A 15,374-nucleotide genomic window follows, 5' to 3' on the forward strand; every position below is an offset into this window, starting at 1 on the left:
GGTGCTAAAACACCCTCAAGTGGGTGACAAGAGAAGCCAATGTTCAAGCCAAAGATCTGTCATTTGGTGGTGTTGCTATTCTTTGTTTAGTTTCAGCAGTTTTCTGTGGTGTGTTTTCAGTGTTTTTATGGAGTATTTTGGAGTGTTCAGCATTTTGTTATGTTCTAGGGCATTTTGTGATGGCACTGTAGTCTGGCTGTGGTGTGTTTTTGCTATGGTGTGTTTTGTAGTTTCACTATGGTGCGTTTTGTAGTTTGGCTGTGGTGTGTTTTGCTGTGGTGTGTTTTGAAGTTTGGCTGTGGTGCGTTTTGTTGTTCTGGGTGTCCCACCCTGAGGGCGCTGGGACCAGGGTATCGATGGCACAGCCAGTGTCCATTGATGTCTTTCCTTGGGGGGCGATGGGCCGCAGCCAAGCAGAGTCACGATGATCAGACACGCCATGATCCCATATGAGGATAGACCCCTTCACCACGCACGCACACACACACACACACACACACACACACACACACACACACACACACCATGAGGGTTAGCCATAGTGTCACACTAAAGTATTCAGAATTGTCAGGTATTGATAATATTTCTGGGGGGTTACGTATACAGTAGTTACCCATGTCAAATCCCCAAGTTCTCCAAGAAAATATATTGATACTGGTTTATTAACTAAATAATAAAATAATAAAAAGCCAAAGTTCAAATGACATATAGCCTAATCCATTATTCCAAAATTCACATTTTCACTCCTCTACCGTGAGTTAAATAAATGAGAAACATGAAAATATGATGGGGGAGCTTTAGTAACTCTGTCTTTTGATCTCAGTCTTACCCCTTTGCCTCCAAGCAGTCCTCCAGCTGTGATTATGGCACAATCATATGAGCAGATCAAAGACAGAGATCTAGCGCACAGACAACAGAACAGAACACTCGCCCATAATATGACCAGATTAGTATCGCCACATGTCTTGCCGCATGTCTCGCCAACCCGTTCCAAAGTGGAGTTCATGTAGGGATTAGGGAAGTCTAAATTGGTGTCATAGGAAACATTTTAATCTACAAAGATTCTCGTAGTCTGTGACAGAGTTTTTCAACAGAGTTAACAGAGAGTTATTCCACAACAATACATGGTATTATTTTATAGTTGTTCATGAGAATAACTATTATTCATGGCTCTATTTAACTATGTAATAGTGTTGTTCATGAGAATAACCATTATTCATGGCTCTATTTCACTATGTAATAGTGTTGTTCATGAGAATAACCATTATTCATGGCTCTATTTCACTATGTAATAGTGTTGTTCATGAGAATAACTATTATTCATGGCTCTATTTAACTATGTAATAGTGTTGTTCATGAGAATAACTACTATTCATAGTAAATCAGTCATGCATATCGATTAGAGAGTTATAGTGTACATGTTCAGGGAAAGCGCCATATAGGGTGACTTAATAACGGGATGGTTTATCCTTTGTTTTGTCTGCCACTGGAGCCTGCCTCTCTCTGCCCTGCATGTCATAATAGAATTCTGCTGGCTTCAGAAATCTTTAGGCCCCAATAGTGACAATCCCTGTGAACACACAGACATGAGCGCGCATGCACTCACTCACGCACACACACACTTTCTCCCCAGAGCCGAGACAAAGCAGTCTGTTATATTCTAGATGTGTTCCCAACCCATCACAATAGAAGCTCATAAGCTTGTTCTGGTAGTACCAGGCCACCATTCATCTCTGTAACATTTGGTATCAGGACACCATTACGACTTGGAGACATCACTGGCACAATTTCTCTAGCAGAGATGGATGGGATTCACTGCAGTTCGATACCGTTCAAGTCAACTAATAATACATTGATGGTACATTAACGAGGTGCAATGGAATAGACGGTTATTCGTTCTGGTCTGAAAGGAATGTTTGGATTCCTAATAATGAATCGCCTTAGTACAGTCTGTGTTCTACGTCTATGATCTAGGCCTAAGGGCCGTAGTTCTCTAGAGGAGAAGGGCTACAGACCAGGTTAGTAGTAGAGTATGATCTGTTCTGCTCTTTTTGTCTAGTTTCAGCGAGGATCTGAATAGGGGTGCTAATAAGAGATATCTAGAGTGTCAAGCGAGGTAATGCAATTACAGGACAACAGTGTCAGTGTCCACAGGTCCCCAAAATAGCCCCGAGCCCAGAATAGTCGATAAGCGCTGCTGTGGCTGGGCACTGTCCATGTGCGTCAATGCTCTGCTCCATATTTTCAGCATGACTGATTTCCCCAATCAACCCCCCCTCTTCCCAAAGCACATCGATCCAGTCCAGCGTGGCTGTTGCCTGGCCTGGGCCAACTCTGGCTGTCACCGCGCCAAGCCGCTCGCTTCCAAGCCTCCCTGTTTACCTCCCTATTGTCCAGACCCAGATCACATCAATGAACCACAATTCAACAAGGCCCAGTCTGGGCCTGACATTGTGGCAAATGTCTTTCAGTTTATATTTCACACCGTGTCGACTGAGAATTGATTGTTTACAGGCAACCAGTTTAATTGTTTTGGGTCATATTTTGAAGACGATAGCGTGATTGGTTAGAACTAATTTAGAGCATTTAGTAAATTGCCTTCAACAGATACGATTCGTACTGTTTAAGGAGGATTCTGTCCTGATAGGTGTCAGAGGGATCAAGCATCTAATGCCTTGCTTTTGTAGTGTTCTAACAAGGTATTAACTCTGAGCCCTGTCTGTTCAGACCTGACTTGACCTCTGTATTGAAGCCTGTTCTGTTCTCTCACATGGCATGTGGCTGCTGCCCTGGGTGTTGTGGAAGTATCAGGGCACCAGGACTTGTTTGCGACCACTAGAGGGAGGAAGTGTCTAGCTTTTGCATGGAGACTGGCTGAGCAAAGGAACAGTGGTTGGGAACAAACTGTGAGGATTATTCATTGTTTTGTTATCAAGCACTCATCAAATCAAATCAACGTTTATTGGTCACGTAACCAGATTTGCAGATATTATCGCAGGTGCAGCAAAATACTTGTGTTTCTAGCTCTAACAGTGCAGTAATACAGTAATACACAACAGTGCAGTAATACATAACAGTGCAGTAGTGCAGTAAAACACACATAATCCAGATTTTTGAAAATGTGTTATGTAGGAAGAGCCATGACTAGAATACGATATATAGATAGAAAGTGGGTGAAACAGTGCGCAAACTGTCATGCACAAACACATAAACTTGGAAATACACACATACCTAGCCACGGTGTTATCTCAGTGCATTAGTCTGCCTGGCCATGCTTCAGGGGTGATACAGTGATGTGGGGACTGTGACTGTGCATGCCTGGGCCAGATAGGGTTACATAGAAGAGGGCTCCAGACCAGGGCGGGGCCGGGTTAGGTTATGTAGCCCACTCCTGACGAGTCCTCAGGCCTATCTGAGACCTCCTATCACTGACAGACGGCAGTTTATGATTCATACGGTGACACACTGATACCCCACCAGAGTACATGCCATAACATAACATTTGACGTCCCTGAGAGATATATATATATAGGCTTTGGCAAGTACCATACTCGAGCAGGTTCGCTCCTAGCTGGGTGACAACCGTTTTGGCTTCTTTTTTTAAGTCAACACGTTTAGCTAATATAATGGGTGCTGTGACAAAACTCTCCCTCTATCCTTTCTGTGTTTCCCCCTGTGCTCATTTTTTTTCTGGCATAATCCGATTTGTGTCATTGTTTCCTTTGGCTGTTTATGTTAACGGTGTCTACGCATGGCACCAATGTTACTTTTCAACTTGAGCGGGTCCATTAGTTTTGATGTATGGGGATGTTGTTGGCCCATGCAGCCAGTGTTGCGGTGGCCCCAGACAGACACATCACCATTGAGTCTGGCTCATGCGGGCTAACTGTAGCGTTCCCTAGGTTACTGACCAATGCCTATAGACCAAACACTGAGACAAGTTCTACTGTTCACTCTTAAGCTTTTTAGTAATGAGGTGATTTGACAATATTAAAATGAAGACAGAAAAAGACAGACACTACATGTGACACTTGATGCCCCTACTTTTCACTTGATGCCCTACTTTTCACTTGATGCCCAACTTTTCACTTGATGCCCCTACTTTTCACTTGATGCCCTACTTTTCACTTGATGCCCCTACTTTTCACTTGATGCCCCTACTTTTCACTTGATGCCCCTACTTTTCACTTGATGCCCCTACTTTTCACTTGATGCCCTACTTTTCACTTGGTGGAATGCCTATTGTAGTCTGACTCAGCTTGTCAGAGTTTGTGACAATAATAGTCTGCCTTTTTTATCTAGACCGGTCAACATAGCTCCAATGTTCTGTTCTAGAACCATTGTCTCAGGACAAATGGGAAGACGTTGACCAGACCTAAACACTGGAGTCTGGCTTTCCTCAGACGTCCACCAGCTTCCAGGATTGTGACGTGGAGCCAGAGGCCTCCCCAAGCCCTTTATAATGCAGAAATTGGAGAAGATAGGAGCCCAGTGTGTATTCACACCACAAGAAGAGGCCAGAAATAATGTATTTGACCTTGCACTTCTAGCTCCTTATTCATCTTCTTTGATTACTTTATTTTTGCTCTGTGGTGAAATAAGTCCAAATATTATTTTTTTCATTTATAGAATATTGCTCTGCGAAAAGGACATCTGGTACATATCACATCCCAAGAAGGCAGTAATGTTTTTTTGTCCACTAATATGCTAGTAATAGGCCCACCTGCCAAAGCACAAGTCATTGTGCTGATTAACTCATAACCAGTGCATTGGCAAAAGGGCTCTCAAACAGAGTAAATATAGTGGCGTCCATTTTACATGATTAATGTGTATACAGCAACCCGATAGATAGATATGAGGAAGACACATGGGGGTAATTGCCAATAATACCCTGTTGCAAAAGACTTACATTCTCAGAATGTGTTTTAATGTATCTGTTGGCCTCGTTCTTGTTGAGGAGAAAAGAGCTGTTGACAGGACTGCAGTAGAAATAGTTACTTATTTTTTCTTTTACATATCTGATTTCACATTATTCCAAGTAGTGTTTTTGTTATCTCTGAATACTTAGACAATGAGATGTTTTTGTCTGCTTCATCACTTTTTTATATTTGCCACAACATTTATAGTCGATTCCATACATTATTGTATCACATTCATAGAATTTAACTTTAGGGCTCATATCTGGTCTATTGTCAAAAACGTCCCGCTGTAAATTCTCCTATTAAGACTAGAGTGGGTCAGCCGGGTAAGGTTTCATATTTTGAAAACATTTACGTTTTAGAGTGAAATTTGTGCAATTCCACACATTTTGCCAAGGGGGTAGAGAAAACATTGCAGTTTTAAAGCAAGTTTGCTGCCATTTTTGTACATTTTGCCATGAGGCGTGATGACAAATGTTTGTCGTTTTTTATATGATATTTGAGTGAGAGTGACAAACAAAATCAACGGGGTCCCCACGATCGGTAATTCGACCATGATTACTACAAGTTTAGATCGCTGGCCGCTAGACTAACTTACCAATGTAAATACTGTTAGCTGACATGGGCTAATTGACTGACTATCAGTGACTGACATAAGAGAAAAACTGATGCACAACCACATTTTAAAATTGCACCTGGTGTATTTTACTATTCTACCTAGCAACAGTAAGTTGAGACCGCGACTGAGCTGGTTGCCCATCCCTGGTCAAAACCACAAGTCATTCCTTAGGGAGACCTGTGCCCCAGGAGGTACTAAGTAACCCCATCATTATACTCCCTTCCTGTTATGACTCACTACCTATCCTTTAGGCAACCAGAAAACAGCCATCCTTCCCCACCTCACCAAACCCTCTGCTACATCACACCATTCAAAAAAACAGAAAACATGCTTCCTCCTACATCCAGTCACGCTGCAGCTGCAGTGTATCGACAGCCCTGTGTTTTTATTATTATTAGCAGCTCGTCATGTCCATTTTAACATCGAGGAATAGTTCACTTTTTTCTGGTCATAGGAATAACTCTGGAAATAATATGTTTCCTGTGCCCAATGGGAGAATATCGAAGAATGTTGTGCTCTGATGTTATCTGCACAGGACGTTGTCCCTATTAATTACTACATTGATGTATTAGGAGCTAAACTAACTCACACTGCACTCCATAAGCGTTCCAGTCTCGTGGAAGTGCAACAAAGGGTTAATGTGTCAGACATTCTGAGGAGGCTGTGACCATGCTCCTTGGGGCCACGCCCCCTTTCTTAGCCATGACCTCACAGTGAAACTTGCTCCCTGTCTAGCACGCGCGCGCGCACACACACACACACACCCACGCACAGAGAGAGCTAGACAGAGAGAGAGAGAGAGAGAGAGAGAGAGAGAGAGAGAGAGAGAGACACACCCTCGCTCTCTCATACAGGCAGCATAGGGTTAGAGTGGCAGGCTGGTACACAGGAACGACTGCTTCCAGTCCTGTAGGACTACACAGGGACAGGAGTCAGTGCTGAGTTTATTAAGTTCTAACAACCAGAGGGAAACAGATAGAAGACAATAACGGTGTTCCGTTTGTAAACCTGAAGAAACCTGAAACATGGACAGAAGTACCGAGACTGAGAGCCACTGAGAACAAACGGAGAAATTGACAGCAGGCAGAGTCTGCGTTTTCTGGCTTTGCTTCAACAACCCATCCATGTGCTTTTGTCATTGATGTTTCATACCAACGCTGAAGAAGAAAGGAACTAGAAGAATCTAGGTGCTTGAAGAACAGATAAAATGCATATTTCTACCATTATTATTCTCCCTATGTTTTGGAGCCCGGGGCATAGCTTCTGCCTTAGAGGTGATAAGAACCAAGGGTGATTGCAGAAGAGTTGACCCTCCTGACAGAACGAGAAAAAGACAATGGGCTGTACAGGGATGGCAACTTGAGATGACAACCTGGGAAGAAGCACCAAGAGAAAAAGAAAAGAGCGAAAGAGAGAAAGAGAGAGAGAGAAAAGGAAGGTGAAAAATGAGTGTGCCAACAAACTGTGGATTCTATTTCTCCGCTGATCGCTCTTTCAAAGCGCGGAACGGGAATGTCTGTGGATCGCCCTGTTCCGTCAACAGGCCTATTGACATCATACAAAAACGCAGGCGGTAATATGCTAAACAAATCTACATTTTGTTGCCTTGCCATTTGTATGCTGCTGTAGAATGCACCATTTGGAGTGGTATCATTAAAATTGACACAATGACTCAAAGGAAAGTTACGATAATGGCTGTTGAGATGACTCCAAATAAGCCGTTTCTGTGATTACAAAGATTTATCCCAGATATCCCAGGTTTCTTTATAATCACAGTCCTACTGTACAGTATATGAAAGGAAACTTTAAGGGGTTTCTTTGTGAAACGGAGAATGTCTGTTTTCTCTGATCTTGATCTAATCACAGCTAATCAATGGGATACTGTAGCAGTAAAAATTTCCCCCCAACAATTTCCAAATGAACTACCCTACCATGTATTCTCCATTGAGTCTAACTTAATAGTTAGCTGTTTAGCTTCATGGGATCATTCATAAAACGCATACTGTAGCCTACAGCGATATCGCTTCAAGGATGTCCTCCTACATTACATATGTATGTTCAACCTTAAAACAGTAGCCTTGTGCATAGCAGTCGAGACTTGAGAACAGGCAGGTCCAGCAACAATCGGCAGGCAGGCAATTCTGTAAACAGCTGCATAGAAGCGTCTCGAAGCTTCTCCCCTCCACTATCAATTAGACTGTGTGGGCTGTGGGAGAACAAGTCACACACACACACGCACACGCACACACGCGCACACACACGCACACACACACACACACACACACACACAGACACAGACACACACGCGCGCGCACACACACACACACACACGCGCACACTCTCTCTCACACACACACACACACACATATATACTGTATATACAGTACACACACACACTATGGACATACTGTACAACAAAGCTCTCCAACAAAGCTCTCTGAATCTTCTCACAGGGCTCAAGAAGTTGGAGATTTTTTATGTCCCATATAATCAATCCTCAATGCCAGTAGGGAGTGAGGAAATCGAGACATAAAGACATGTTTACATTTCATTCCTCTGAGCCTTTTCTCATGCCTGATCTATGTTTATCAGATATAATGCAGAACATTTGGGAGTATGGGAGTCAGAGGGCAGGGAATCACTGGCCTCTTGTATCTCCTCAACAATATCATTAGGGAATTTATTTGGATAGAGAATGTATTTTGTTCCCCCCCCAAAAAAATATGTAGGATATGCCCAAACAATAACCAACAACTGTGTGAAATTCTGGAATGAAAGTACTTGTATATTTAATTCAGTTGGATGGTTTAGGCTTAGAGTCTACTGGAAAAAGCAATCGCACTTGTAGTGTACCAGAGCTTTTCCTACCAGTGAGAACAGCCCACTCGTTTTTTTTCACCCTCCTGTGCTGTATGACCACAAGATGGGCCACTGAAGGGAATTATAGAACAAGGGGACTCCTGCAAGCTTCTGAATGACTCCCCGACCCAGCCTCGCTCCCCAGAGAGCAAAATGGCTTCCTGACTGTGAGTAATCTCCCGTGGGCAGACTCTGCGTGTAGATTGAAGGGATGAGATGGGTGAGATAAAGAGCAGTATTAGTTCCAGTTTTGGGGTTTTCTTCACTGGTTATTTGGATGAATCAGGGTTAGTCGAAGGAGGTGCTTAAAACTTCTTTGCCTCGAGTGCTTCACGCAGATCGGAAGGGGGGGGGGGGAATTGGCTAAGAGTTTCCTTTTGCAAGGGTGGAGACTTATATATATTTTTTTGGTGTGAACTCTCCAATTCTAACACGTATGAACACAGAAGTTAAACATGCAGCTGACCAAATTACGCAAGATTTTACTTCTGGGTTAAACAGAGATTAGACTGTGAGAGGCTAGCTGCCAGTCTGGTGCTCTATCATTAGTGGGCCGAGGGCAATCGATACCACAACCCAAATAAAGAAGCTTCCTGTTGTTGTTGTAACCGGTCTCCGCGGGCCGCTTCATCGCCTGCCTTTTAGCTGTCTGTTCTGGAGGAGTAGGGCTTTAAGTGTGGCCTTCTGTATGTGGTTGTTGGTGCATATGGACCTGCTTTATAATCAATTTGCCTTGTTGGAGAACCTAGGATCATATGATTTAAATGGTGTTATTTTGCCCCGAGTTCCAGCTGTCTAAGTGAGCAAAAATGATAATCCGTCAAAACGTCTGAAAAGCCTTTCATCTATGGAGGGTTTTATACGCTGGCTACCTGGTAATCTAATCCCTCATCACCTGCAAGAGTGCCGATGTCGAATCACCAAGAGCTTTACTCTTTACTTGGAGTGACCCTCTCAGCCCAATCTATTCTCATAAAGAAGCATACAAAGTGTCATTAAAGCAGCTGGAGAAGGAGATACAGGGTTTTACACTACAGGTCAGGCACTCCCTCACATACACTCACCAGACAGATTATTAGGTATTAGTACCGGGTTAGACCCCCCCCCCCTTGCCTCCAGAACAGCCTGAATTATTTGGGGCATTCTACAAAGTGTCGGAAAGGTTCCACAGGGATGTTGGTCCATGCTGACGCGATGGCATCACGCAGTTGCTGCATATTTTGGATGTCGGTACATTCATGCTGCAAACAGTCCGTTCCATCTCATCTGAAAAAGATGCCCTGTTGGGTTGAGGTCTGAGGACTGCGCAGGTCACTCAAGTAAACTGAACTTGCTGGCATGTTCCAGGCAATGTTTTTGCACTCCTCAATTGTCTAGTGTTTTTGATCGCGTTGATCGCGTGTTTTGGTCTGCTTGTTTGCTTGCACGAATCATAACATTCTCCTTCGACCTCTCTCATCAGCTAACTGTTTTCGCCACAGGACTGCCGCTGACTGGATGTGTTTGTCGCACCATTCTCTGTAAACCCTAGACACTGTTGTGTGTGAAAAGCACTGGAGGGCAGCCATTTCTGAGATACTGGGTCCAGCGCCCCTTACCGACGATCATACCACGCTCAAAGTCACTTAGGTGATTCGTTTTGCCCATTTTAACATTCAATAAAACAGTAACTGAATGCCTTGATGGCAACTTTGTCTGCGGGACCGATGCACTTTCGTGAACTGGTGGTGTACTTAATAAACTGGCCGAGTGAATGTAGATTGTCCGTATGGGTGCATCTTCAGACATAAGCAGAGAGGCTTGTGAGGAGTGGAACTGTAAGGGGAGGATGGATACAAATGAGTCTGACATCAGACACCCGTCTCGCGCCCCACCGGCGGCAGGTTGAGATCCGACTATCTCTGATTTACAGTTGAGACATTCCGCTCTACTGCACCGAAATTAGATACATCTTTTTTTTTTTTATCGTTATATTTTTTTATTCAGTTGACTGAATTTAGTTGCCTGAGAACACTTTCTCATTTACAGCAACAACTTGGGGAATAGTTACAGTGGAGATCTGTCATGTTATGCTATATTTTCTGTTTCGCATGATGTTATGATGAGGTGTGATATGAGTAGGTAAGACGTAGAAGTGTTGGGTACATCTGCTTCCCTACATAACACCTTTTCTTCTTCTTGAAGAAAGCTGCGGTAGCATACTTCAGCTGATGGGGGTGGGGGGAGATATTTTGTGTTATTCGTAGAACCTAGTAGCCTACCACCGGTTTTTTCGAAGATAGGAAAGAAGATGAATATTTCTTGGAATTCCAGAGTGAATCCTGGCGATTCACTGTCACGGTCTGTGAACGTCCAGTTTATGATACACGGATCAATCTCACTCTATTCATTTCAAAATCTATTTAACATTTTTTTTTTTTAAACAGACACCGGCTGTACGTTTACGTCTGTGGTTGATTTGCATACATAAGCAAACTATCGTATAAATTGATTTAGAGAAGCACACCATTACCCTTTAAAAACCTTATTACCAGCCGCAGTAATACGCTTGAGGGAGGCAGACGAGCAGTCACGGTGTATCCTCACTTTAAATTGAAGGCAAAAAGCCAGTTGATTAAATCCATTCGTTTATTAAATCTGTTTTAGCCATGCCGTCCATCCTCCGTTTCCTCCACCGTTCAGACCCAGCTGTCTGTCGAAGGCCCTTTAATTTAATTTCCCTCAACACTCAAGTAAAAGGCCAAGTTAAAAAATGAAGCGGCAATGACATTTATGCAAGTAATGGCACGGGGGGGAAAGGGGGGAGTGGAAACATTTAATGGAGCCTTAGGATTGTTTCTAAATGAGACATTGACACAACACACGTATGAGCTTTGTGTGTCTGCTCCGTTTGCTCGGTGTTGGACCGGAGGTTTGATTTATGTGTTATGTAATTTCATGTGAGTAAAGGGTTTGGGGCACAGACAGTTTTGGCTAGTGGTAAGTGAATGAGGTAATTGAGGGTGCTTTAGTCATGATCCCCAGTATTCTACAGTAGGCCTACTTCCTGGAACAGAGAGTTGAATACATCAACCCCCTCATCCAACTCAACTTGAAGTGAGTGGAAAAGGAAGACATTAATGCTTGATATGTCAAATTTAGATAATATGAAGTCTGGGCTGGTGCTGTTTTTGTGGCCAAATGCAAAGTTGCAAACAAAATTTATTTTGGCCAGAAAATAGAAACGCATTCTAAGAACACATGACAAATTGCTTAGATTAGATGAATGTACTGCATTTGAAACAAAGGTTGACAAGTGATTAATTCCACGGCATGTCACATCAATGTGCTCTTGATAAAATAATTCAAGCCATTATCTAGTACCTGAAACACCTCATTTACACAGATTATAAAGTCATCAAGCCTTTTCCACAGAATAGCCTATAACTCATTCCTCTGGCAGGGGAGGTGCCGGTAACAGCCAGGAGAGGACTCGTTGTTATTAATGTGTCTAGAGGCATTTCCAAACTTTTCTTAAATCACTTCTGAGTAGGTTGTAATGGTGTGTCTTGGAGATCCTCACAGGCATTCATCTATTCACAGACAGAGGTCTTGGTGCCATTGGGAAGCACTCCTATGGTGTGCTGCGGGGTCATTAGTTACAAGCTCACCGAGGGTTCTGTCATGATTGAATAACTCTTATGACTCGCCATAGTGGATCCTTTCCTAATACCCCCGACTTAACTGTCCACTAAGGAGATCTCCAGATCCAAGAAGATGTGAAACGCTTTTAAAGCCGCTCCATAGAAAGCGTGAATGTGTGCCATAGCAAATACTAGACCATTAGCGCATATGCGAATGGGTCCTGTGTAAATTGGTCAATAATGCCACATAGCATTGCAGACGTTTACAGTAATAATATCCCTATCCCAGCTGTGTTCCTTCTACTACTTTTCCCCACTCCAGTCATCAGTTTATTCCAGACTGCCTCCCCTTCCCTTCACCTCAGCCCTGGAACACACACTGCAATACCCCGAGCCCCTTTCCCCTCTCATCTCACTCTAATGTTTTCTCTTGAGTGCAAAACGATCCCGGAGGATAACAGAGAGAGAGTCCTCATTGAGTCCCTGCCCCACAGGAGACCCTCCTGTTTTCGTAGCCCAGGTCAGCCCCGGAACAGCTCCACGGTTCCAGCATGGAAAGACTGATGCGCCCCATTTGCTCTGTTTGTAGTTAGAAGGCCCTTTTTATGAATTATGACTCAGAGGTTTTCGACTCGGCGGCTTTTATAGTGAGCCTTTAGCCCTGCCGAACTAAGCAACCGTCCTCTTTACAATTCGCTGTTGTGCGAGAGGTGTTCATTGGAGCAGAATTGTGCTTACGTACTTTGTTTGCGTGGGCTTTTATTTGTTTTAGTCAGTATTAGTATCTTATTTATGTGCCTAATGTCATATTTATGTTTCAATGCGTCGGTGAGGCTAGGCCCGTGTTGGGTCAGTAACACTGTCCGCCATTACACACTACATACTAATTCACAAAGGGGCCTGTATGTAATATGTCCTCACCAGACCTATCAGACTGTATGGGTTATACATCTCTTCCGGGTGTCCCAGTGCCAATACGAATTGTTTTTATTTGGGGGTTTGAGGAAAGGGCTTGTGCTTGGAAACGGTGATTAAACCAATCAGAGAGAACTAGGAGCACACTTCCTCTGGGTTCCTTCGAATCCCCATAACATGAGCTAGCACAGCCGTGGACTACCAGTCCCAGAACACCAGATGTCTATCTCAGCGGTGTTTATAGAGTCATAGGGATGTATTGTGCAGCAAGGTGTGTGCGTGCGTGCGTAGCCCAAACACAATAGTTAATTAGCTGTCTTTGGAGTTGTGCTTGTCACGTTCGCGATCTTCAAACTTCCGATCATAAATAGACCAAGGCGCAGCGTGCATGGAATTCAACATCTTTTTATGAAGATGAAACTCACCAAACAACAAAACAGGAGAACAGGAGAACATGTGACGTGACGTGACGTTCTGGGCTGCTCACAGGCAACTACACAAAAACAAGATCCCACAATCACAGGTGGGAAAAGGCTGCCTTAGTATGATTCCCAATCAGGCACAACGATAGACAGCTGCCTCTGATTAGGAACCATACTCGGCCAAAAACAAAGAAACAGACAACATAGAATGCCCACCCCATATCACACCCTGACCTAACCAAAATGAGAAATAAAACGTCTCTCTAAGGTCAGGGCGTGACAGTGCTATTTGTTTGCCTATATTTCTATCTTACTGGGAAGTCTTGTAATGTCTTGCTCTGCGGTTAATGCTCAGGTCCTTGGCATGCCAAATTTGACGAGTTGGATCCATTGAAGTTAAACTCATTGGTAAATCTCAAGTAAGTGAGTTCTAGAATGTTATGTACCCAAATTAAGACTAAGGTCCATGGAAACGTGCAGCAATATAGAGAACCTACAGTATAGTCGCCCAATAAAGTTATACAAACGCAGTGAAAGTGAGTGCAGCCAGAAATGTATGCAAAACCAATCAGCAGGCAAGCCAAAATGCACACGGGCTGATTATACAGACCACCCAGACTGTGATTTTTCATACTTTTTCGCTGCTTCTCCTCTTTCCTGCACTAAGACGTGCAAAATCACATGAACAAATAGGTGATATGACTTTATTTGAGGGTAAACTGCTCACAAACCATTTCGTTTATTAGCCATTAATTAACTCTTTGTTCATGTACTTATTAGCATATGCAAATCATAAACAACAGGCCTTATACATGTGTTTACTTGATTTACTAGTAAACAAACTATGTACTAATGTTTATGATTAGTTTATATGCAGATCTTCAAATTAAGTGTTACAAATACATTAAGAGCATGCACATTTTTTTCATTATATACTGTATAATCCATTCATCATAAAATAAAGAGTCAGCAAATGAATTATGTTCTCTGAGCTGATACTCTCTCCTGGTACCAGCCCATTCCACATGCGAGGGTCACGTCCTTTCTAATGTCTGATTGGGAACAATGGAGACACGCACACCAGACAGGCTGAACCAGAACTATCCCAGGAGACTGGTTATTCAACCTCAGTAGGCAGGGAGTGTCTTAATCCAACAGGCCTATAGTTTCACCCCAGTACCCCTCACGTCTAATGCCACAGGAAAGGCAGTACATTGGAAACAAAACAAAGTCCCACTTGGGGATGGGCGATATATTGAATGTATGTTTTTGCGCAACGTTTAAGTGACTGTTACGCAATAGTCAAGGTTTTGTTATTTTTCGTTTTTAGGAGCCTTTATGTCCGCTTGCTCTCATGTTGTATTTCTGGCCTCGTCTCCTTTGCTCCATCTGTACTGTGTGCGCCTTACCATTTACATGCATTAGCCTTATTGTTGACAGATTTTAGCTCTCGCTTCGCCTCTTTCTCTATGGTCTACACACACGCCAAGCCTCTCCCCCTGCATCTCACTCCAACACAGTCGAGAGATCACATCTTCCTCTCTGACAAGCGGTTTCAACTCGCTATTTATATTTGACGTTTGGTCCAACAGAATGGGTCATATGGACACCAATACACGTTGAGACATTATTTTACTGTAATAGGAGGAGATGTTAATTTTTCTAACGATACCCTTTTTATGTCCCAACTACTCCAATTGCACGCATTGCAGACACTACTAAAACGAGTGTCAATGAACATTGATTATGGAAAATGAAGGCTCAGTTTGTCACGCACGGCATTGGGGTACCACGTACCGCTAGCAACATTTTTGCCAAAGACTGTTATACAAGCTGTCTAGTCTGTGTTTTATAAATGTGCAATAAGCGTAAACACACAATTTATATAGGGAAATGGCAACTCGTTCTCATTCTGAGAAATAAGGTAGGCCACTTGATTTCAACATCTGAACAAACTGGACAGGCTAGCATGCTGTTCAATCACTTGGAGAATGACAGAAGGGTGTGTTCATAACAA

At 43.2% G+C, this 15,374-nt stretch overlaps 1 protein-coding gene across 7 annotated transcripts in view; it reads left to right on the forward strand.

The window, feature by feature from the left end:
• LOC115156746 (cAMP-specific 3',5'-cyclic phosphodiesterase 4D) overlaps positions 1–15,374 on the forward strand; it is a 60,731-nt gene that overhangs the window by 8,355 nt on the left and 37,002 nt on the right. Inside the window, exon 1 of one of the 7 annotated variants that reach the window (XM_029704391.1) lies at positions 6,370–7,111. The exons of 5 other annotated variants lie outside the window; for them this stretch is intronic. In XM_029704391.1, coding sequence (XP_029560251.1) covers positions 6,984–7,111 — 128 coding nt within the window. In that variant the 5' untranslated portion in view covers positions 6,370–6,983. Of the gene's footprint in view, positions 1–6,369; positions 7,112–15,374 lie in introns of those variants that run through there. One more of the 7 variants, XM_029704393.1, reaches the window with a different exon arrangement.

Source organism: Salmo trutta, chromosome 21 (assembly GCF_901001165.1).
Source record: "Salmo trutta chromosome 21, fSalTru1.1, whole genome shotgun sequence".
Taxonomy (NCBI): Eukaryota; Metazoa; Chordata; class Actinopteri; order Salmoniformes; family Salmonidae; genus Salmo; species Salmo trutta.